The 26072-nt window shown below is 38.7% G+C and overlaps 1 protein-coding gene across 5 annotated transcripts in view; it reads left to right on the plus strand.

The window, feature by feature from the left end:
* SLC4A4 (solute carrier family 4 member 4) overlaps window positions 1-26072 on the plus strand; it is a 363163-nt gene that overhangs the window by 203364 nt on the left and 133727 nt on the right. For all 5 annotated transcript variants that reach the window (XM_027544701.1, XM_027544703.1, XM_027544702.1 and 2 more), the window contains exon 7: window positions 10543-10619. In XM_027544701.1, the coding sequence (XP_027400502.1) occupies window positions 10543-10619 (77 nt within the window). The remainder of the gene's footprint in view (window positions 1-10542; window positions 10620-26072) is intronic.

Consider the following 26072-nt stretch of genomic DNA (forward strand, 5'->3'; position numbering starts at 1 on the left):
ATACATTTGTTCTTTTTCTGTCAGTTGATGTTAAAGTCAGAAATTCATAAATAGTATTTACATTATTATGACAATAGGAATGTACTTTAAAGCTATGACATGGTTTATAATTACATTTTCTTTCTTGTACAGTTTTGTTTTTTTTTAACCTGCAGTTTTAAATTGTATATTTTCAAATTGCCTGTTGTTACTGTATCCCCAAGCTCTTTCGATAGCTGAAGGGCCCGGATAAACCCTATGGCTGCTTTATTCTCACTGCTCTCTCCTTGTCGTCTCCTCTCTTCCCTCCTCTCTTTTCCTGCGTCTTAAGATACCGCTGCCCCGAGACCTGCTGCACAGCTTCTGTTCTAGCATTTACTCTCAATCCTCTCCTAAATTGGAGACCATCCATCTCTTTTTCTTTGTTTTTTCATTTTGCCAAATCACATTTCAGATTACTTTGTATGAAAGGGCATATAAAGGTTGACATTTTGTTTGGTTTTCTTTTCTTTTTTTTTTTTCTGGTTGAAAGTTTCCTTATTGTTTTTTCACGTTTGATTGATAGTTGAGATGAGTATACAGTTCAAGGTTGAAAATACTATTTCTTCCAGAACTCTGAAAGCATAGTTTCATTCTCTTCTTCTGTTTTTGTGTTGCTTAAGAGAATTCCAAGTGCAGTTCTTACTGCTTTTCTCTCTAGATAGAAAATTTTAGGGTATTCTCTTCACTTTCAGTGTTGTGAAGTTTCCTAATGATTTATTTACACACAGTGGTGGATTGTGTGTATGTGGCTTGTTTTGTTTACTTCCTCTAGAGACCTTTGTAATTGAAGAAATGTGTCCTTAATTTAGCTGTAGGATATTCTCTGTAATAGCATTCTCTTTCTCATTGTCCTTGTTCCAGCTTAGTAGGACTCTTAGTATGTCTTTCTAATTGGCCTTCATGGACTGATACTCTGTACTCTCATGTTTTCTGCATCTTTGCCCCCTTGACCATTACTTTTTCAGAAGATACACTTCGTTTTATTTTCTAACCCATATGCTATGCTAAGTCTCTTCAGTTGTGTCTGACTCTCTGCGACCCCATGGACGGTAGCCCACCAGGCTCTTCTGTCCATGGGATTCTCCAGGCAAGAATACTGGAGTGGGTTGCCATGTCCTTCTTTAGGGTATATTCCTGACCCAGGGGTCGAACCCACATCTCTCATATCTCTTGCATTGGTAGGGGGATTCTTTACCACTGTGCCCCCTGGGAAGCCCATATACATTTATTACTATCACATGTAGTCTTGAAAATTATTATAACTGTAAAGCATTTTCCTTTTCTATTTTTTATAGCATTCTGTCCACATTTTATGGATACAGTATCGTCTCAAATCTCTTGCAAAATAGTAAGAATCTTTATTTAAGTTTTCTAAATTATAATTCTTTTATTGAAGTTGTGTTTTGGTTGTGTGTGTGTTTAGTCTTGGGCTTCCTCTCATATATCTGATAATTCTCAATTGTTCATTTGTATTCAAGTAAGAGGATTTGTATTCAAGTAAATCAATACTAAAGGAAGTCAGTCCTGAATACTCACTGGAAGGACTGATGCTAAAGGTGAAGCTCCAGTACTTTGGCCATCTGATGCAAAGAACTGACTCATTAGAAAAGACCCTGATGCTGGGAAAGATTGAAGGCAGGAGGAGAAGGGGATGACAGAAGATGAGATGGTTGGATGGCTTCACCGACTTGATGGACACGAGTTGAGCAAGCTCCAGGAGATGGTGAAGGACAGGAAGGCCTGGCCTGCTGCAGTCCACGGGGTAGCACAGAATCGGAGACAACTGAGCGACTGAACTGAACTGAAAGAGGATTTGTTTTAGAGTGAGTAGGAAATGTCATCCTGTCATCCTGAATGCTAGAAATCAGAAGATTTTGCTATGAGGTCCAAACTCCTGCTCTGATTGTCTGGTCTTTTCTAAATCCCACTTCAGCAATGAACCCTGTGGTGTAAATGCCTCAGCTGCTGGGTGTGCACCCACTGGGATGGTAGCAAACTTTTGGTGCAGTGACTTTCCATGAACTCATCCCTTTCTGCTTGCATCTTACTTGGGCCTCCATTGGACTTGGCCTCTTCCAGTGTGGCGCTTCTTCAGTGTTTTTCATGGAAGATCTCTTTTTTGACTCCATGACTTCCTGCACATATTTCACACTATAGTTTCTATGTAGCACAAATAGTATCAAGTTCTAATACTCTTTTTTTTTTTTCATTCCCTCCCTCTTGATCCACTCTCAGGTTCTAATACACTTACCTATTCTTTTGCTTCTAGAAAGTTTTTGAAGTCTCTTGTCTCTGTTGGTTGTCTATTAATTTTCTTAATTGATGTGATTTTATAATTTTTTGTTTTTAATCTGTTTTAATTGTTTTAAGTTTTTATTTTAAAAATATCTAGGAAGGGAGAAGGATAAACGCATTTACCAAGTCATATACTAAGTTGAATTGGTAGCTTTCTTAAATTGTTTTAAATTTAGACACTTCATCAATTCAGAGAACTTCTCCATTAATTAGTGAAATTTTTACTATGTCTTGGATCCAGTATCAACATACAGATATAAGGGAGTCCAAATTAGGAAATCTGACACTGTTACATGTGCTTGGAATACTGTGGCTGTGGGGACCTATCACAGGTTCTCAACCTGATGAGAGAGTATTTAGTAAAATCACTTTGGGTCATGAAGATAGTGAGATGTTCCTTTCCTTGATTCTTAATCTTCCCTTGATCTTTCTAACTCACCCTATTACTAAGTAGCATAGTCTTGCTGACATCACTGTTCTTTTCTTTTTCTACTTTCATGAAATAAGGTGATGAATTATTTTCTGTGCTTCCACCTATATTCTTTGTACAGGGTAACTTTTGGTTCATCGTTTTATGTTTGTGTGTGTGCATGCACACAAGGACAGGTGACACAAAGACTTACAAACACTATATGTAATCACAGGGACCACAGATGCCCTGAAGTCCTTTATGGAGTCTTTCCTATGTTAGTAAGTTTTTTAGTCCTTGTTTGTTTCTGAATGTTTCCGCAACTGATTAGAGATTTTTCAAGTGTCACGTGTATATTGTGTGTGCACAGAAAGAGAATGAAATGCCTTTAAAAAATTTAACTACGTATTTTAGATCATAAAGTGAAGTTGCTCAGTCGTGTCTGACTCTTTGAGAACTCATGGACTGTAGCCTGCCAGGCTTCTCTGTCCATGGGATTTTTCAGGCAAGAATACTGGAGTCGGTTGCCATTTCTTTATTCAGGGGATCTTCCTGACCCAGAGATCAAACCCGGGTCTCCTGCACTGCAGGAGGACTCTTTACCTTCTGAGCCACCAGGAAAGCCATTTTAGATCATAATAAATATTTAAGTTTTATTTTAGATCATAATAAAAATGAAATATCCAGTGCAATATCATTGGATTGGGAATGGGAGTCACTCTGGTGAGAGGATTTTGCTTTTGCTGGTTGAAATTTAAAAAGACTTAGAAGAAATGAAGGCTGTGTATTCAACATTGAGATGTTGAATCCCTAACACTGAATCTTGGGAAAAGCCAACAGAGTAGTTCAGAAAATTCAAAAACACAGAAAATAGGGTCAAAGAAGTTGAGGGTGGGTAGATTATCAAGGGGCATGTAGACAGCAGAGATCTCAAAAAGATAGAGAATGGTCTTTAAAACAGAGAATAGTCTTTGTGTTTGCACTGCCTTGGCCTCTGCCCTCTTCCATTTCTCTCTGCAAGGATGTCTTCTCCCTCATCCTTGCCCCACACATTAGGGATGACTTCAGCTTTTGGCTAGAACTTGACTCACGTACTTCCATAGTTATCTGGATCTTTTGATGTCTTCTTCCTTCCTCTGAATTTGCTTTAGCTTTCCAAACCAACCTCATTCTTTATCTCTGTTCCCCAGACTTTTCTCTACCCAAGGCTGTCCTTTCCTTGCAGTGCGTCCTGACACCTTCCCTGTGTCTCTTCTCATTCTCACCTGATTCTTCCTGCACACAGTGTGTCTCTTTCTCACAGTTGTTGCTTCTTACCTCTCTTTCTACTGCGGACTGACAGGCATTTAGCCAGTTAGGCAGTGTCTTTCCATTCCGTTAGTTCTGGGCCAGCTACAAACTTCTTCCTTATTTACTCTAAAGCTTTCCAAGTCTGAAGTTTCTTGGAGTCTGCACATTGCATCTCCCTCCATAGGAAATAGACTTTGAACAGTAGTGTTTATAGTAGTAACTCCAAATGGAAGTAAAGTGATACCCAGTTGCTGTTATTCATTCATTCACAAATATTTATTAAGTGCCACTGGTGCCAAGCTCTGGGGCTGTAGCTGTGAACAAGACAAACCAAAGGCCTTGGCTTTGTGTTCTTGGAGTTTACATGATATTAAATCATGAGCAAACAACAGAAATCCTCTAAATAAAACAAAATAATTAAAAGTTGTACAAGCGAAAATATCCAAACTGATTTTCTGTTAGTTATGAGATGCTTTCAAAGAGCTCTTACTGATAAAATTTTAAATGTTCTTTAGTCTCATATTTATATTTTAAATATTTCTGCATTTTATTTGGAGGTGGGCACTGAGAATGGGTTGGAGGTCTTGATGACATGCTTTTTTTTAAAATTACTTTTGGTGGGGACAGCTCTTGGTGGTCTTTTGCCATGGAAGACTAGGAAACTGATCTGACAGAATTCAAGCTTATCTCAGCCATTCCTTCCAGAAGGACTTTCTCAGTCACACTTGTTACGTCTCAACAGATTTATTATCCCTGTCCTGTTATATTCCTGTTCTTAGTGGTTGAAATGGGAAGAAATTGCAAAATTTCTTGAAAGGTGGAAAACCAGTATGGAAATAGTGGAGAACTGGCTGTACGTTCATTGTGGAATCTTACAAACACTTGGCTATGACTGTGACTTAAGACATTCAGAAGTGTGTAGCATTATTGCTTTTATAATTACTTTGCTATTGCTTTTAGTATCCTTTCTCCTTTTTCACAGAGCTGTGGTTTCGGGCTACTATTCAATCACTGTGGCAAGCAGAGTAGCTGAGTTGAATATTTTTCTCCTTTACTTTATGAAAATGAAAAAGTAAAGACATGCAGACTCCATCTTTGGGAGAAGCTAAATTGGAAACCAAGAACATTTTTGGCTTAAACCTCCTTGGTGATTTTATATTGCACCTAATTGCCATAGAAATAGGATATATCTTTTGTGGTTGTACATTATATTTTCTCTTCATTGAAAATGATGAAGTTTATGTGTTTATTTATGTAAATAACATAGACAGACCAATCCCACCCCCCACACCCCTAGATTGTTATTAAGAGATCTGGATTTAAATTGACACTTGCTGTGTGATCATGAACTTGAAGTTCATTTTGTTTATGTGTAAGTGGTAATAATGATACTGATCTCAGAGTGTTTATCTGAGGATTAAGTAAGATAATGTAAATTAAACTACTTCAGTTCAGTTCAGTCTCTCAGTCGTGCCCGACTTTTTGCAACCCCATGAATCGCAGCATGCCAGGCCTCCCTGTCCATCACCAACTCCCGAAGTTCACTCAGACTCACGTCCATCGTGTCAGTGATGCCATCCAGCCATCTCATCCTCTGTCGTCCCCTTCTCCTCCTGCCCCAATCCCTCCCAGCATCAGAGTGTTTTCCAATGAGTCAACTCTTTGCATGAGGTGGCCAAAGTACTGGAGTTTCAGCTTCAGCATCATTCCTTCCAAAGAAATCCCAGGGCTGATCTCCTTCAGAATGGACTGGTTGGATCTCCTTGCAGTCCAAGGGACTCTCAAGAGTCCAGAAAGATTAGTTGACCCTTAATCTTAGATATATACATCTTAAAGTAGATTTGTTATGTCAACATAGGGGGAAAAAGTATCAGTGAGTCAGTGAGGTGTACAGAGAATATATCCTATAGTCTCATTATGAGGGTATGAGATGGGGAGGTCAGTTTATGTGTCTGTCAATGCATCACATACATATTTACATTTTTACTTAACATGTACACGTATAAGTATCATCATTTTTCTATGCTGTACATTCTCCTACCTCTTTTTATAGTATCTAACAGATACAATTGCAAAGGACTTTATGAATTGCTACATGTATGCTAAAGAATAACAATGATTTTCAAACTTTGTACAGAATGTAATTAATTTTTATAGAAGACAGTATGTACCTGCCAAGTGGGTACTTTGAAAATGAAATTGTTTTCGATTGTGTGAAACTGCATGAAAATGTGCTCCTCCAAGCTTTCTTTTTCTTATGGCCAAAATACAATAATATGGAAATTATTATGATTATTCACTCAAGGCTGGTTCTTCTTTTTCTGTTGTAAAAATCAGATTTGAAAAACACAAAATTGCTTTAGATCAAGAGCAGTTATAAAACATTCATTTGGCCTGTATATTAGAAAGAAAGGCCTACTGGTGGTGGTTGTTGTTCAGTAGCTGAGTTGTGTTCAACTCTTTGCAGTCCCGTGGACTACAGCACCCCAGGCTCCTCTGTCCTCCACTATCTCCCAGAGTTGGCTCAAATTCATGTCTGTTGAGTCGGTGATGCTATCCAACCACTGCATTCTCTGCTGCTCTGAGCAGATGCATCTTTACCTGCACAAGAAGCAGCATACTTTTGGGTACATTTCTATTTCACCTTTTTGATTCACAATGACATTTGCTTCTGCTACCCCCACTCCCTCAATATTGCAGTATATTGAGTTTACATTAATAGGGCAAAACTCTAGAAAACACTGACTTAGCCTGACATTGTGTCTTATTGACTATTGGGTACAGATTATCCATGGTAGAACATTGTTAGGGACTCTTTGTGTAAGTTTCCCAGGTTTGCTAAAGTGCCACACGGAAATTTCTGATTCCCAGGTATAATCTGGTTTGTAATCTCTTGACCTTGCCTTCTTTGATTTGGGTGATGTGTTTCTGGAAAAGGCTGATTAAATAGTGAATTCCAATAACAAAGTTATTCATTCAATGTGTGTGTGCTAAAGTCACTTCAGTCATGTCTGATTCTTTGCAACCCCATGGACTGCAGCATGCTAGGCCTCCCTGTACCTCACCATCTCCCAAAGTTTGCCCAAGTTCATGTCCATTGCATCGGTGATGTGATTCAACCTTCTCATCCTCCTCTCTGAGATCCTTCTCCATGAGATCTTCCCAAATCAGGGATTGAACCCAGGTCTCCTGCATTGCAGGCAGATTCTTTACCATCTGAGCTACCAGGGAAGCCTATTGATTGTGTAGGTGAAGATTTAGAGGAAAGGCTGTGTACAGTCCTTTTTGTGTGTGTTTATGTGGCAAAGAAGCTAACTCCATGATTTACTTGAGATGTGACGGTTTTGAGCAATGGCTTGCAGGAGGACAAGGTTATCAGATCTGCCTCTTTTGCTACTTTAATTTATGTATGTTTCATGCAGTTCAGTTCCAACTAGGACACACCCTGTGGTTAAGAAACTGGTTTATTTAGAGTAGTGGTTCTCCAGCTTTCGCTTGCTTCAAAATCATTTCAAAGGTTTGGTAAACCCACCTTGCTTGGCCCCATACCCAGCATTTGATATAATTGGTCTGGGGTGAGTCACAAGAATTTGCATTTCTAATACGTGCTCAGGTGATGCTGCTACTGCTGGTCTGGAGACCATACTTTGGGAACTACTGAGTTAGAACATTGGGAAGCCTTTGTCTTTGGTTCAGGGTGTTGTGGAGGGCAGAGGTGGAGAGTTTACTAGGGAGGGAGGTGGAAAAGGTGCAAGAATGCTGATCATCTTTGCTTAAGGTTTACCTAGAAGTGTTGACTTCTGAATTCTTTCAGTGTGTTACAAAGTTAAACATCAGTGAAACTGTTAATATTACTTTTATTAATGAGAATCAGATAAAGTTGGGAGGGACAATGGATGTGATTGTTTCTAACAGTGGCCTCTTCTTCCCCATCTGGTTCCTGCATCTTCCTTATTCCTGTGCCTTTTCTATGTCCCCCCGCCCCCCCGCAGTATAATACAAATACAGATAGTTATCCTGTAACTGTCTTTCAGAAACAAGAGAAATGCAGCAGTATATGAGCTTTCTTGGAAAAGTTGTAACATCAGTCAGGATTACCATTATCATGGAAACCTTACTTGTTTGCTTCAGATTTTGCCGTCTATGGGGTCGCACAGAGTTGGACACAACTGAAGTGACTTAGCAGCAGCAGCAACAGCAGCAGGACAGTGCTTGGGTGAAATGTACCTTCGCAGTATTTATGAAGAATTTCCAGTGTAAATCAATGAGTTTAGAATTTTGCCTAGAAGATTTAAATTACGTAGTGAAAAATTGCTTTCAAATTCATTTCGGTATTCATGCTTATATACAATTGATTTAATAATTAGAAATCAGTATACCTATTTATTTACATAAGCTGCTTTTAATTTAGGATTGCTAAGGCTTCATTGCTTTAAGAATATATAATTCAGTAAGTTAAGTCAGATAGAGAAGGAGAAATATCATATGACATCCCTCATATGTGGAGTCTAAAATGAAATGATACAAATGAACTTACTTAAAAAACAGAAAGAGACTTACAGACTTAGGAAACGAACTTATGGTTGCTGAGTGGGGAGGGATAGTTAGGGAGTTTGGGATGGTCATGTACACACGGCTATATTTAAAATGGGTAACCAACAGGGACCTATTGTATAGCACATGGAACTCTGCTCAGTGTTATGTGCCAGCCTGGTCGGGAGAGGGGTTTGAGGGGAGAATGGATATGTGTATATGTGTGGCTGAGTCCCTTTGCTGTTCACCTGAAACTACCACAATATTGTCAACTGGCTATACTCCAATACAAAATAAGAAATTTAAAGTTCAGGGGAAGAAAGAATAAATAGTTCAGTTGTTTTTTCTTTTGCTTATGTAGGTAGAATCTTCACCCATTTAGTTAAAAAAAACAAACAAACTGGTTTTGTTTTTTAATGTAAAGTACAAAATTGTATGTACTCATCAATTCCTGTTAGTTTCTAGCCCAGCATTATTTGGGGGCATTCATGTTTGTGCCTGGCGTCTTTTGTATTGAAGACCGTAGAAACCTTGTATGCAGTTCAGAGAAGAAAATGTGGCTTTCAAAGAGGTTCTTTTAATTGTGCTTGTAAAGCAGTTTTTCAGATGTTACTTTCCTTTGAAAAATGCCCTATACTTAAATTTTCCTAGAATAAAGCATCCTACCAGGTAAAGGGTTTAAGAGATCTGGGCCATGTTTACTCAATGAAATGCAGCAGAGTGGAAAATAATTCTGGTTTTGCCAGCTCTAGAAAATTGATCTAGTAGTTAAAGACAATTATATTATTTAATGAGCAGCTGTTATATAGACATTAAATTATTAGGAGTAGATTTTAATCTTTGATAGAATTTTGTGTTGATGTTTTGGCCTGAAGAAATGGAAGTCTGTGATCTGAAGAATTATATGGAAGCAAGCATGAAGCTGTGTTCGAACTTGGGTGCTTGTTTTTCAACCCTTGTCCTTTTAGTGTGAAGACCAGACTGAGTCAGATCGCTGAGGATTAAATGGGGAACACATTACTCAGCACCTTGCAGGGGTGGGTCAAACACCCTGCCTTTGAAAAGTTATTCTTTTGCTTAGTAAGCCAAGAAATTTCAAGTTCACCTGCAAAATGAAAGCTCAGTATTTTGTTGATTAACCAGTCTATTTGAAAATGGTTCTCATCTAGATGGCCCCCCCCACCCCCGCCATTCTTGTGTGATTGTATCTGAAGTCACTGGTTGGATTTTATCTACACTGGTTTATTTTATCTACAGCCAGTGGATTTTATCTACAGCACCCATACTGCTGTGGAGCTTGTTGCCCATGGAATATTCCTGATAAAATCTGTCCCTTGACTTGAATGAGAAGTTTGGCATATTAGGGAGGAAGATGGGGTATGCTTATTTTAATCTGGTAAATGGGAATGCAGGAAGTAAGGGGAGCTGTGATAACACTGAGGAAAAGTATAGGGTTCCTGGCTCAGATGCCCACTAAGGAGAAATATTCTTCATAAAATCTTAGCCAGAGAATGGAATAGAGATGGTTTGGGGGGTTGATCAGAGCAGGTGGTGTCTAGGAAGGACTGCAGAGGCTGACGGAGAGGAGGTCCAGGCCTTTTGTCCTGGGGCCAGCTTTGCTGAAATAAGGAAGGAGCCCACATCTATAGGCAAAAAAATAGATAGATTAGGATGTGTGTAAAGGGCAGGCCAGAACCAGGAGTAAATTTATTTTTATGTGTATAAGTTTTACACCTTTCTTTCAAAGCTGAATTTATCTTGAAATAAAGCCAAGAAAGAAGACTTAAACAAGGTCTTTGAGATATTTTTTGTTTAACCATGTTAGTTCTCTCACCTTACTTTCCAACTCTGGAAAACTCTTTGGGAGAGTCCTAACACAGCTCAAGCACCATCACCATTCCATCATCATCTACTAGCGTTCATGAAGTGTACAACCAGAAGCTTTGTGTTTTTGACAAGAAGTCTTGAATGACGGTCTCCTTCTGTTTTTACAGGTAGCCCAGCCATGACCCACAGGAATCTGACTTCTTCCAGCCTGAATGACATTTCTGATAAACCAGAGAAGGACCAGGTAAGCTAGGAATTCTTGCTTCTTTAAAGTGTAAGACAAAGTATATCTAGAAGATGCTGGGAAGAGATGAGAAATGGTGGTTTCCTAACTTAAATTGAACCAATATGTGTTGATGGCTTTTTTTTTTCTCACTTCCTTGGAAAGAAGGGGAAGCAGTTTGTGAAGGGATTTGAAGTCCAGAAAATAAGAGTTAGCTTAGTCCAGAGATCTTCACTTGGGCAGTTTAAATGTTGAAACTATAGTTCTCTCAGCTTTAAGATAGTAATAATAACTCCTACCTCAGGTTTATTGTAGTGCTTCAATAAGGTAATTTATGAAAAAAGTGCTCTGGTGAACTGTGAAGGGCTAGGGAACGCTGTCTGTTGTGAACTTTGGGGGGATACTTCAGGCAAAGGTAATGATAGTCTTGTTAGCTGTGTATTTGCTTATTAAAATATATGGTAAGTAACCCGTTTGAAATGAAAAGCAATTAAGTTTTGAACCTCAGTATGTTTTCTTTTAAAAAGAATATAATAGAAACTGGATCATTTTCCTAGTTGAGTGAGTATCTGGACTTGAACTAGTTAAAAATGTGACTAGGTATAATTTTGTACTTTGTTGTCGTTCAGTCGCTCAGTCGTGTGCAAGTCTTTGCCACCCCATGGACTGCAGCACACCAGGCTTCTCTGTCCTTCACCATCTTCCAGAGCTTGCTCGAACTCATGTCCATCGAGTCGGTGATGCCATCCAACCATCTCGTCTTCTGTCATTCCCTTCTCCTCCTGCCTTCAATCCCAGCATCAGGGTCTTTTCAGATGAGTCAGTTCACATCAGGTGGCCAAAGTATTGGCGCTTCAGCTTCAGCATCAGTCCTTCCAATGAGTATTCAGGACTGATTTCCTTTATGACTGGTTTGATCTCCTTGCAGTCCAAGGGACTCTCAAGAGGCTTCTCCAGCACCACAGTTGGAAGGCATCAATTCTTTGGCATTTTTGTACTTTGCATTAAAGAATAAAATGAGTTATTTGAGCTAATGGGTTGAAAATTCTACTTGAATAAATAAATAAATCTCAATTATATATTCCTAAGGCAATGACACCTTGTTTACAACCATGTTTCTCTTTAGACAGGTTTTCAGACCTTAGTGAATTCCCAAAAGTACTGGAAAGGTGAAATTATGTTCTTTCTTGTAAAGTGACATTGATTTCTTTATTCTCCTTCTAACCACCTTTGGAATAACCCTGTCCCCATTTTCTCCTAATTCAATACATTTTTCATATTATTGTTCTTATCTTTCCCCTCAGATCAAAAGCTTATACTGGCTTCTATCAAGTTAAGTTCAGAATATGCCAACTTTGAAGATTCTCTGAAATCTGGTGTAATCTTTCTCATTTTAACTTACCTGTGTTTCCCAGAAGAGAGACTATGCTTTGGTTAGGCTTAATTACTGCACCGCACCCCCCCCCCCCCGACCCCCGCCCCAGCATTGAGATTAATTCTTGACTTCTAAAGTTGCCACCTACTCTTAAATACTAATATGGATAGCTCTCCTTCCTACCATTGGCCTACCTCTTGAAATACCGTGGAGGATGATTGTCTAAACATTGAATGCATTGGTAGGATCATAACAGTACTGAAAGGGAAAACTCAGTCCACTAGGACTTGTTGAGAATTTTACTCAAAACTATTTTGTACATTTTGGCTCCAACGATTGACAAAGCAGCATTCTAATTATGAGATTTTTTGGAGCCTTGATACAGGATAAGGAAGTTAGGAAAATCTGGGTTGACAATTTCTTAGGAAGACTTCTTTTACTCGAGACAGTTCTCTTGTCAGGCATTTGTCAATAGCTGCTGGTAAATGTTGAGAGAAATTTCTTACGTTCTTGGTTGTCTTCATATCTGAGCATATACAAAAGAAATTTGATGGGTTAAGATGTTTATTACATAAGATTTTGATGCCCATGTTAGAAGAAATAGGTTGGAACATTATGATTTAGTTGATTTAACTAAATAAAGCCTGTGTCGTCCTTAAAACCAGAATCTCTGATGCCTATCTCCAGTGTCTCCTATTCATCAAGGTTCATATGATGTTGAAACCAGGAAGATTTAATTCAGGAATTTTGTTCTTTTTGTTTTCAAAGCTAGAAATTGCAGGTGATGAGTATATCATTATAAAGAGCAACTGTCCATCTTCATTTATCTAATACAATAGCCATCGTTCATCCAATGAACCCTTCATCCCCTCAAAGAGAAAGAAACTTCATCTTTGCTTCCCACCAAAGAGTTTGAAGAGGTGCTTTGTAACTGACCCATGATCTCCTCTATAATCAAAAGTAGAGTACAAATGCAAACTAATATTTCCAGTTTATATACCTACAGTCTTATTAACTTCCAATACAAAAGCTCCTGGATCATTTTCTGATGAGAAGAAGAAAATAGGCTTGCTAAGAAGATGAAACCCTGGCACACACACACACACACACAAAACCCTGCAATAAACTTGGGCTTTTTATTTTTTAGCCTGCTTTTTCTCTGTTTGGATAGGAAAAAAGGTTGCCAGGCTCAAATTTGTTTTGAAAAAGCTTTTATAATTAATTAGCCAATGTCCTGGAAATGATCTTGGCAGTAAAGTCAAACTTGTTCGGTATGCTTTTCCAAGTTGGCCCAAAAAACTTGCATCCAACTGGAACTGAAGTTTTCTGATGGACTGATTATTCTGCCTGGATACAATTTGAACAGTTGCGATGGTACCTCACAGCTTCCTGGAGCTATATAACTTCCCAGTAGCACAAGGAATGGATTTAATGTTCAGAGATAGGAAGAGAAGCAGAATTTCTCTTTCTGACAGCTACATAGTGACAAAATTTGAGGGCATATTTTTTATGAGATTCTGTTTTGGGAAAACAGAAGAAACAGATCTGTGGGCTGCACTTTTTCTGTCTGGCTCTGCCAGGCCTAGTACTTACGATTTCAGTAGCGGCTGCTTTATTGAGAAATAGCTCACAATAGTTAACGGCAGAAGAAAGAGCATCGCCAAAATTTAGATGATGCAACACTTCAACAATATTCCAACTTGGATGTTATATTTATTAGGCAAAAAAAAGAAAACACCTGGGGAGAAGTAGATTAAAAAAATACATCTGGAGCTCATTGACTTGTAAATGTACATAAATAATCTCTATTTTGTTGCTATGGAGGATTTTTTTTCTTCATTATCCAGTTATCTTCCCCAATTACCTTAGACTGATTTGTTTTTCTACTACCTTTTATTTCTTTTCTGTTTTTGAAAAAAAAATAAATTCTGTGGGTGCTTATCAAATGCAATGGTTTAGTTATAATTTTCATGTGAGTATGGAATCATCTGTGAGAATAAGAAAATTCCTTCTTACTATTTTACCTTGTAGCTTTAACTCTCTGGAGGAAATACTGTGCTCAGTGGTACAATGACTTTTTAATTTATTTTTATTTTTTATTTCCTTTTGTGTTTTTTAGATTTTTTTTTTTATTTTTTTGGTGTGGATCCTTTCTTTTTTTAAGTGCTTATTGAATTTGTTAACACTATTGCTTCTGTTTTTTATGTTTTGGCATTTTGACTGTGAGGCATGTGGTTTCTTAGCTCCTCAACCTTAGATCAGACCTGTACCCCCTGAAGTGGAAGTGCAGAATCTTAACCACTGGACTGCCAGTGAAGTCTCTACGATGACTGTTTTAAAAGGGCTTTTTTTTTCATGTTTATCAGTAATGCAATAACATCTCACAATTACATAAATCTTAAGTGAAATCACAGTCTGTAGATTGCAGTGAAAGTAGTAGATAAATTTCTTGCAGACGCTTTAGAGAGACACTTCTGCACACATCCTTGTAACTTCTTAACTAGTCATCACTTCCCTGATACTGGTTATTTAGCCAGCTTACCTGAGAACTTATCCATAGGTTTCCTGGTGGAACTGGGCCTAACATTAATTTCTAAAGGGTACTGTAATCAGTTTTTGCATTATCTTTAAGTACACTATTATCCTTAATATACTTTGTGATCTCTATTTTTGAAATCCTGATCTGTGTAGAGATAGACCTGAATTAAAATTTTTTGTCAGGGAGTAAGAGGATGAAATCAGTAAACCATGTAGAACTTTGAAACTGCTCAGCCATGACTGTCTTAAAATGGAATCTTGAAAGATACATCTTGTGATTGGACATGCCCCTAATCCTTTCTTACACATGTGGAATATAGGAGCGAGTCACCCTGGTGGCTTAGATGGTAAAGAGTCCACCTGCAATGCAGGAGACCTGGGTTTAATCCTGGGGTCAGGAAGATCTCCTGAAGAAGGGAATGGCTACCCACTTCAGTCTTCTTGCCTGGAGGATTCCATGGACAGAGGAGCGTGGCAGGCTACAGTTCACGGTGTCTCAAAGGGTCTGACATGACTGAGCGACTGACACTTTCACCTAAATTCGGCTGAGATGATGCTTTCATTATTTTGATTTCCATCCTGAGGCTCACATAGAGCTTCCCTTAGCGTTCATAGCTATTTCGTATTCATAGTGATGGAAAAGTACAATAGCACCTGCTTTTCTGTTTTCAGCACTCAGACAGAAACCCCTCTGTTTCACACAGAGCACAGGTGGTCTTGCTCTGCTCCTCAGAGAAGGCACAGCGGTGGGGAAGGGCTTGTATTTGCTCATGTTATGATACTGTCTTTTGCACGTGTTCAGGGACCGGTGAGACACTGCTGGGAAAGCTCCAGATGGAATCACATCTGTGAAAACCCGAGAAGAAAGGCATGTTGTGAGGAGGTAGTTACAGTCATGAGATGTGCTTAGTCACTGCGGTGTTAGTAACTGCAGAGAGGGTCTCTGTGGCTGCAAGTTTCCTTTGACCAGGAGTCCTTGATGAGAACTGGCAACACCATGGCACTGGTTATCTTTGGAGCCCCTTTCCCAGGGGTTTAGCCTGTCACTGAGATAGTGAACAAAACTGATGTTTGTCATTCTCTTTTCCTTCTCTACAAGAAATTTAACCTTCTGTAGCCTCCTCTTCCCACCTTGTGTTCTCTCCCATATTCCAAAAGAATTAACAACTAATTATTAGTAGAGTTTGAGAAGCACAGATATTCATACTGATTTTAAGAACCCGTGTCCCAGTTGAAACTGACAGTTGAATTTCCCCATTTTCATACTGTTGTGTTTCGGGTGAAAGCCATTTATCTCAATCAGAAAGCTAGCCTTCATTTAAAAACAGATTATGTGTCAGCTTGAAAGTGAAGTAGATAAACTTGTCTCAGGTAATCTAAGCTCTATGTTGTGTTTTCAGGTGAGAAAAGGAGAGATCTTTTGTAAAATTTAGAACCATGTAAAATTGAAAGCCAGCTGCAGCAAATTTGAACTTCTTAATCACCCCATAATTGTAGGCTGCTGAACTCACTGATCCATGTAAAGAGTATATTCTGTGCTAGCAAATGTTCTTGGTGGTAGGGTTCCAGAGGTAAATGAGACAGACAGATCTTTTGACACTTGGAACTTCTGTGCTTCAGGGGACAGATAGACACTAAATAACAAAGATAAGTAAATAAACAAGTAGGGTAATGTTATGCAATGCTAAGTGTTATCTAGAAAATATAGTAGGATAATGTGGAGAGGTACAGCAAAGCCGGTTTAAGTAGGAGGGTTACCCGGAGAAGAGAAGTTCTGGGCAAAGAGGTTTCTAGGCTGAATGTAAAGCAAGAGGAGAGCCTTGAGGCAGGAATGTGTGTGCTGTATTCAAGACGGAGGAATAAGAAAAATTCCAGAGTGACGAGCAAAGGAAGCAGGTATGCAGAGGTAGATGAGGCCAGGGAAGTACACAGGGGAACCTTTTAATTGTATTCTAAGTACCAAGAGACACTATTGTGGGAATTTTACCTAGAGAGTGGTGTGTTCTGATTTACTCTGAAAAAAGATCACCGAGAATAGTGTGTGATGGGGTGGAAGAATCTGCTAATGTTCTGGATCATCTGGTGTTGTTCCTGTAATTAAACACTGGATGAACACCGCAGTGCAGTAAACAGCTCAACAGACAAGAGCCAGTTTCTTAATGGGTTGAGCCGTAGGTGTCAAGACCTTATTCCTATCAACAAATCAAGTTCTTCTGTACCATGAAAGTATTATAAGGGAGAAAGTGAGTTTTCTAGTTAGCATATTTTCCATGCACTATTAATTAGATTTAATTATTAGTTACTATTAATAAAAATTAGAATGTTTTAATGCACTAGAAGTGAATGTAGGCCACTGAGAGTAGTGAGACTGAGTTTATGAGTGATTGTTTATGTGCTCTTTTTGATATTGCCTGGTAAAACACATGACTCATGAGGCCTTCACCAGAGGTCTCTCTAAGAATTTAATGGTGATAAGCAACTTACTCCTTATTGTTCTGAAAGAGGCATCAGGATGTGCGGACAGAGCGGCCTAAGGGGTTCCTGAGCCTTGATCTCACCTGTACCTGTGAAGTGAGTGTTAGTCGTGCAGTCTGACTGTTTGTGACTCTCTGGGACCCTATGGACTGTAGTCTGCCAGGCTTTTCTGTCCATGGGATTCTCCAGGCAAGAATATTGGAGTGAATAGCCATTTCCTTCTCTAGGGGCTTTTCCCAACCCTTGCCGATCAAGGGTCTCCTGCATTGCAGGCAGATTCTTTGCTGTCTGAGCCACAGGTATCCATGAAAGAATCTAAGAACTCCAGGAGCACCACAGGGCAATCCCGTGTTCACCATTGAACAAATGGCATTGCCGGGTTTATATGCCTTAAGTGGTTATCTGGCATGTTTTTTTATTTAATGTCACTTTTTTTCTCTTTTCAGTATGTAGCAGTTTGCTGTATCCCAATGCAAAGAATACACTTAGATTGCAGAGAGTAGTGGAATGCCATCAACAATTATCTTTAATGGATGTCTGCTCTCATGCCACATATCACCTACCTCTGATCAGAACGTCATTAAAAAAAAACCCCCAAAACACCTTTTTTCCCCCTTGAAAGTGGAAAACCAGAAAGCAATAGTCCCTTTTGGTAAACACCCTAAGGGCATGTTTAAAAAACCTTTATAATAAGTGTAACTATAAACATTGACTTATTCTTTACCTGCTGTAGTAACATTTTATTATCTATAGTGTTTTTTAAACTTTAGTTTTTTTGATTCATAGTAATACTAAATTGCTGTAAAAATTCAAGCAGAACAAAATGAATAAAATAGAAAATGAAAGTTCACAAATTCTCACCCTCAAAATAACCACTATTAGCAGGTTAATATAGTCTTCTAGACTTTTTCTAGACATAAAAATGTATATGCTTACTTATATAAATTACAAATGAGATCATATTGTTCGGGAACTGGATTTTTTAGAAATCTAACAATACCACAGACATCTACCTTGTTTTCCTTAAAGGCTACATAGTGCACGTTTCATTTAAATAATCTGTTAAGAGATAGTTACTTATTTCTTTGCAATTACAAGTAGGCCTTTAAGAAATGTCCTCATTGTAACTGAGTTTTTGGGGGTTTTTTTGCGTTCTTTCATGAGTACTTCTGAAGGAGAAATTTTTGTAAGTGGAATTGCTGGATCACCTTGTATTGCCAATTACCTTCCCAAAAGATTATGTCAGTTTCATCCTGCGTCTTTTAAACACTTGAATAAATCTTTCTCACTGCTGGGATACTGTTTGCCAGTCAGATTTGAGTTTCTCCTTTGTGATTCACTCCACTAAAAGCTTAGCGACTAAATTCAAGTGAAAAGGATCCCAGTTACTAGCATCTGCCTCCTACTTCACTTTGGGGACTTTTTTTTGCAGAAGCTGAAAATATCAAGGCTAAAACTGGGTTTATTCTCCTGGTCTAATTGGATCTCTGAGCTGGCTAATCCGCCTTGTATTTTGAGGTAAAGAGGTGAGAAATACAGTGGTTGTAGACTTGGCCGCCTTTGTGTTTCTGATTGCTTCTCCTTAAGGCGAAGCTATTCTCAGCTCTGAGAGACACCCTGTGACTTTGTGAGAATTTCCTTGGCAACCAAAAATGGCTTCCTCTTAAGAGCCCTTCTTGGTGGTCAGCATTTGGAACAAAAAGGAAACTTGCAAGAAGGGTTGAACAAGTATTTTTTTTTGAAGCCTTATCCAGCACATTTGCAGCTTGGCCCTGCATTTCTTTCCTCTCCAGTCCTCCACCCTCAAGAGAATTCTAAGTGAACCTACATACATACTGTAAAGCAAGTTAAATGAAAATTTACGCCTTTATGAGGAGTGTTGTCATCTAGGATAACTGATGAAAAGATCAGCAGATCATTCATTACATGTTGGGAGGTATTTGCAGATTTTGCTGTTTCCTTACTTCCCTTGCAACAGGAATCTCTAGAGTAGATTTACAAAGAGGTCAAGCCATGGGAGGAAGTGTTTGTTGCTCTTCTTTACAGAGAGAAGGGTTTCCCACTGTTTCTGGCTCACTTGTCTGAGTGGTCAGTGGTAGTTGATTTTTTCACCTCCATAGAATCTCATGATCTTATCAGTTACCAGCAGAGTTTTCTGATAGCTCTGGGTGTTACCACCAATGGTCTGGTTTCACTCCCTCGTACTAAACTAAAATGAAAACTACCATGCTTCTGTTTTCTGTGCTGCCATGTTAAAATGGTAGCAGTGCTTCTTTCTACAGTCTGAAGGGCAGTGGTTAATCATTCCCAGTCAATATTACTGCCTAATCAGTGTTCAATGGATATGCATAGAAGAGGCTAGAAGTAATCAAGTCAATTTAGAGGACACCATTGTAATTTCAGTATCAGTGGCACTTTTGACCATTCGGGGGCTGTCTCTGAAAGTGATGAGTCTGTCTGTTCCTCTCTAAAGAGTAATTAATAATGACAGACATACATTCAGCACTTTTTTATACTAGTGCTTTGGTTGGTATTATCAACCCTGTTTTATATTAATATGTTGGTAAATTTAAGGTACAAAGACATTAAGTAGTTTTTTCTGAAGTCAAATAGCATCTGAGTGGTAGCACTGGCCCTGGGGCTGTGCTCTAAACAAGTACAGTAAATTCTGCTTCTTTGCCTTATGGTCTTTTTTAGATCCTAAGCCCCAGGTGTTTGATTGATAATTTATGACTTTAGGTTTGTCTTTGGGGCACGCATTGTGCTGAATAGGCTAATCACCAAAATTGTTATTAAATAAACCAACAATTTAAAAAAATTCTTGAGTCTTATGGTGATTGGATGTTTCTGCTGCCACAGTGATTAAAAGACTCTGTGAATTAACTGTTGTATGCTCATATCCTGAGTGGTAGTGGTGGAGGTCAATGAGGGCTGATAGAATAAAAATAAAGTAAAAAATATGATTTCAGAATGTGAGTTTATATCTAGATGAGGAGACTGAATAACCATGTAGTGCTGACAGTAAAGTGCAGCAGTTCAGGGAAAGGCAAGATAAATAACTGTGTGGGCCAGAGCTGTCCATCAGAGAGGAATGAGAGATTTTAGAAGCATCTTTTCATTTTAGAGAACATAAATAACAGAAGATAAGAGTTTCAGCCAAATAAAACATTCTTCATTGGGGAAGGAGTTAGGTAGAAAATGTAAGAAATACATTGGAATGTAACTTGCTGCAGTTTACCAGGTACAAGTGAATGACTTGGTTTATCCAACAATTGGAATATAATGTGACTTTTAAAATTCTTTGAATAATGGCAGTAACCCCCCAAATTTGATGAAATACAACAGGGTTTCAATGTTAACCTTTTAAAAACTTTTTAAAAATTATACTTACCTGTTCAGTTCAGTTCAGTCACTCAGTCGTGTCTGACTCTTTGTGACCCCATGCATCACAGCACGCCAGGCCTTACCTGTAGAATTAGCAAAAGTAGATTATATTAATTAATCAGTTGACTTGTTCACAGACCATGGTGGATGCTCATTTGATTGACAAAATTTTACTTGTGCTTTTAGAAACACCCTACAGTCTCTCAACTTTCAGGCTGTTTGGTATTGTATTTGTTCTTATTATGGATATATGTTCACTTCTATGTCATTAAGTCTGATAAATAAATATCACTGTAACCTTCACTTTTTTTTTATGGTAAAGCAGAAAAAGCAATTATTATTGAACTGTTTTTAAAGCTGATCATAGGAATAGCTTTGAAGACTTAAATAAGCATGTTGTACCTTAACTCCTCTAAACCTGTTTCCTGATTCATAATAAGGTTTTATAATTCAGTCTGAACTGCCTTCTTCACAGAGTTGTTACATGAAAAAGAATGTGCCTAGTATACTTTAAATATTATATAAATTTTAATTTATCTCCATCATTTTCATTGTTTATACTGCTTTGGGGGCTTTCCTGGTGGCTCAGACTGTATAGAATCCACCTACAATGCAGGAGATCTGGGTTCAATCTCTGGATCGGGAAGATCCCCCAGAGAAGTGAATGGCTACCCACTCCAGTATTCTTGCCTGCAGAATTCCATGGACAGAGGAGCCTGGTGGGCTACAGCCCATGGGGGTCACAAAGAGTTTAACATGACTGAGCGACCAAGCACATACACACACATACTACTTTTTATTTTTGGTTTTGTTTGACAGGAAAGTTGGTTAGGATGGAGTCAATTTCATTTTAGATGTCATTCCTCACTTCTCAGATTTACATTGCTAATCTGGCTTTTTGGGGTTTCCTGTTCTTAGCTTCCACACTGCTCCGCTCGCACACCCATGAAACGTGTCTGATGTGCCTTCCATGGATAGTGGTACGGCACACACATTTCTGTTGGACCACATGTGTCTTTTCCAAATTCAACCTTTCCTTCAGGATCTAAGTCAAGTGCCACTTTTTCCTTACACGCACCCTTGGGTTTTCTGACTCATGTTAATTATACCTGTCTCAGGGAGACCTGGGTTCGATCCTTGGGTTGGGAAGATGCCCTGGAGAAGGGAAAGGCTACCCCCTCCAGTATTCAGGCCTGGAGAATTCCATGGAGTATACAGTCCATGGGGTTACAAAGAGTTGGACATGACTGAGTGACTTTCACTTTCTCAAATTCTAATACCATTAAGCACTTAGTGTTTGTCCATTCACAGGGACTCACTTGTTTGTTATTGTTTTTTATATGAATATCTAATGTTATTTATGGGGTGGGAGTGGAAAGGCACAGAGAAGGCAATGACACCCCACTCCAGTACTCTTGCCTGGAAAATCCCATGGACGGAGGAGCCTGGTAGGCTGCAGTCCATGAGGTCACTAAGAGTTGGACACGACTGAGTGACTTCACTTTTACTTTTCACTTTCATGCATTGGAGAAGGAAATGGCAACCCACTCCAGTGTTCTTGCCTGGAGAATCCCAGGGACGGGGGAGCCTGATGGGCTGCTGTCTATGGGGTCGCACAGGGTCAGACACAACTGAAGCGACTTAGCAGCAGCAGCAGCAGGGGAAAGGCAGAGAGTTTGGGGTAGAGGGAGAGGCAGGAGTCATGGAAATTGTTGATGTCAAGATGATGATGGCTAATTGGGGGAGAATCAGCTTCTACTTATTCTTTTTCTCAAAAAAATCTTTTTTTTTTTTTTTAAAGCTGAGAAAATGACTGACTCTGAGAGTTTCTCAGAGAAAGATGATTTCTGAAAGTATTGTTAAGGTCTTATATTTTCATTCTGGCAGCTTTGAAAATTAGTATTTCTTATCGTGAGCGTTGACAGAGTATTTCATTAGGTTAATCAGTTGCTTGAAATGAACATCCTTGCCCGTGTCATACATTAAAATTTTTTTCAGCTAGAATAACCATATAAATGGTAAATTCATGTATACATTTTTTTTTCTCATAATTGAAAGCTCAGTGAACATAGTTACCTGGCTGATTGACATCGCTTACAGAAAACACCAAATATTTTTCTTTTCCTTTATTTAAAACAAAATACAGTTTATCATGAGGACATATTGGAAAAGTCAACTGTCAAGCCCAGAAAGATGTTCCATTGCAAGATGACATGGTATTGCTAAGTTTTCCCAAGCAGAGACCATTTCAAATTGTGGACTGTCCAACACTCTACTTTTAGACATGAGTTACTTTATTTTGCATGATATGAAATAGTGTGAAATTAGGTAGGGGTGAGGCATATCAGACTTGGGAAGGATTTATCATTGACTGTGATTTATTATAGAATTTACTAGTTTTATACATTATTGTTTTTTACAAGATATTGAATATAGTTCCCTGTAGTATACAGTAGGTCCTTGTTGTTTAATGTTTTATATTCAATATCTGTCAATGCCAGAGTCCTAATTTATTCCTCTCCCCCCGTTCCCCCTTTGGAAAACATAAGTTGGTTTTCCATGTCTGTGAGTCTATTTCTGTTTTGTGAATAAGTTAATTTGTGTCATGTTTTTAGATCCCATGTGTAAGTGATACCCTATTTGTCTTTCTTTGACTTCAGTTAGTATGGTAATCCTAGATCCATCCATGTTACCAGAGATGGCATTATTTCATTCTTTTTATGGCTGAGTAATAGTCTGTTGTATATTTCTACTCTATACATTGTTATAACTCTGTTTCACTTTAAATTTTTATTATAATTTTGAGTCCAGGAGTGCATTAAGGTAAGATCCAAGTATATCATTAAAATTTAAAAAGACAAGTCAAGTTGAAATACAACTATGTATCAGGATGACATGTTTTCAGAAAAATTTGTGGTCAGAGGTGAAAGAAGTTTCTCTTCTCATAGTGCCTTTGGCCGCATTTCTCTGTTTCTCACATGATACTTACAGATAAAGTCTGTTTCCATATCAGCTTGTTTATGACAATGAAAAATAAGCAAGGTAATTTCAGAAATTTCAGTGAGTAGCCTCTGCATTGAAGTTTTGTATGAAGAAAAACTGGGTGCATAATTCTTTTCCTGTTGAATCATCGTCTCTAAAGTGATATCCCCAGGCACTCACCCTGGAGGAAGACTGTTTAGAAAAATAACAATTGTCACTACTTCTTAAAATGGTGATGAAGCTCTTTTTCAAAGTGTGCAATTCTCTAGGACTAGCTCTTTTCATCAGGACATTTTGAAAACATCTGTAAATATGTGTCATAAAGAGATTTGCGGGGGGGGGGGGCAGTGTTATGCTTATTACCACCTGTCTTTGTGTGAAACCCCTGATTGAAGTCCTGCTGAGGGAATGGAGTGTAATCAGTTCTTCTGAAAGACCTTGACTCATGTCACATTTTGGGTTTCAGTTTAAAAAATTTTCTATAGTGTTTCATTTTTCAGAGATGTGCTAAAGTAGCACAACATGCATGTTTTATTAAAAACCAAGAATAAATGAAAATAAAAGGCTTTTAGAAGATTCTGTCTTCTCTAATGTTATACTAGGGGTTATGTTGGAGAAGGCAATGGCAAGCCACTCCAGTACTCTTGCCTAGAAAATCCCACGGATGGAGGAGCCTGGTGGGCTGCATTCCATGGGGTCTAGAGTCCGTCGTGACTGAGCGACCTCACTTTCACTTTTCACTTTCATGCAATGGAGAGGGAAATGGCAACCCACTCCAGTGTTCTTGCCTGGAGAATCCCAGGGACGGCAGAGCCTGGTGGGCTGCTGTCTATGGGGTCACAGAGTCGGACACGACTGAAGTGACTTAGCAGCAGCAGCAGCAGCAGCAGGGGTTATGTGGTCTTGTGCTTGTATATTTCTTAATCTATGCCGTGGTAGTCTGAACTACACTTTAGACTATGTTGTCTTCATTTTAGCTGTGCCTTCTTGATCTAAATTCACAAATTGTAATACTTCAGTGTGGAAAGAATAGAAGAAAAGGATGTAAATCAAAGGAATGGAAGACTTAGAGCCCTTTTACAGTTTTCTGGGTTAATAGGAAATGTAGCAGGAAAGCTTGTGTTTTATATAATCCTAGAGATGTTCATTCAAATCCTGGCTTCCTTTCTTACTAGGTAAGTGATCTTATATAGGCACTTAATGTCTCTAAGCCTTAGAAAAAGTCAGTAAAACTTACTTTTCCTGTTTTTATGAGGCTAAAAAGAGGTAAATAATATGTGAAGTATTCCAGGCACAGACTAATTAGGTGCTAAAAAAAATATTACTTCCCTTTCCCCACCTGCTTTCTTCTGCCTCTTTGTGAATAGAAGAATAAGACAAACTATGAAACAAAGTAGGGGAAAATGGAACCAGTGAAATAAATGAGACAATGTATTTGTTATTTGGGGGATGGTTCAAGAGTAAGTAGCAAAATAAAACAATGGGGAATTTCTAGTTCTTACTAGAATAGCTCTTAGCTTAGAATGATTTTATATTTAAATAAGAGTATACAGGTAAGATTTTATAGTGGTGATGCCTTCTTTTTCCTCTCTTCTTTCCTGAAAGTAGCCAGTCTTCTGTAGTAGTATGTTAAAAATTATTTTTACATTCATGCAAACCATGTGATTTTTAAACCTAGAAATGTGTAAAGTTTACAAAGCACTATGAAAGTGTTGAAGTTAGTTGCTCAGTCGTGTCTGACTCTTTGAGACCCCATGGACTGTAGCCCACTAGGCTATTCTGTCCATGGAATTCTGCAGGCAAGAATTCTGGAGTGGGTAGCCATTCCCTTCTCCAGGGGATCTTCCCAACTTAGGGATCGAACCTGGGTCTCCTGCATTGCAGGCAGATTCTTTACCATCTGAGCCACCAGGGAAGCCTATAAAGTATATAGATATTACAAGAGAGGCTCTGTCTTGAAGGAGGGTACAGAGAGCATCACTGATGACTTGAAACAGTTTTTTTGCGATGAGCCCAGAATCCTGAGCATGGTCTTCAAAGCCCTGTGTTGTCTTGCTTAACGTCTCTCTCCAGAGGCCTTTTGCAAGGTTCTCTCCCTCGCTGATTTTACTCTGACCATGCACGTGTACATTCCAGGTCCACTATTATGCCAGTCTTCCCCTCCCCTAGGCCCTTTGCATATAGTTTCCACTAACTGGAATGCTCTTCCTGCCCAGGCAACTGGGGTTCACCCGTAATTTTTCAGTCTGAGTCACTTCTGCAGGGATGTCTCCTGGGGTCCCTGGTTTAGGCTAGAGAGCCTATGTTGTGAGCTCCCTTTGCACGTGTGCTTCTCCATCACGGTGTCCACCACAGCTGTCATCCAGTGACTGCTTATTTTAATTTTTGGTTAAATGTTTGTCTTCACCAATAGGGCATTTGCTTCAAAGTTGAAAAGATGATATCTGGCAAACTGTGGCTCGCTGGTAGTGAGCCTGCTGATAGTCTATTTTTGTATAGTTGGCAAGCTAAGTATTAAAGGGGGATGGAAAAAAAAAAGAATGTATGACTGAGACTGTATGTTGCCTACAAAGCCTAATTTGGCCTTTTTAAAAGAAAGTTTGTGCCAACCTGTGATCTGAATTATTGCCCCATATTTTTAAATGGAGGAACACAAGTATATTTATATATCACATTTTCTTTTCTGGGCAGGCCACTTGGTTGTATGGTAGTAAGGCATC

This window comes from Bos indicus x Bos taurus, chromosome 6 (assembly GCF_003369695.1).
Source record: "Bos indicus x Bos taurus breed Angus x Brahman F1 hybrid chromosome 6, Bos_hybrid_MaternalHap_v2.0, whole genome shotgun sequence".
In the NCBI taxonomy this organism is placed as follows: Eukaryota; Metazoa; Chordata; class Mammalia; order Artiodactyla; family Bovidae; genus Bos; species Bos indicus x Bos taurus.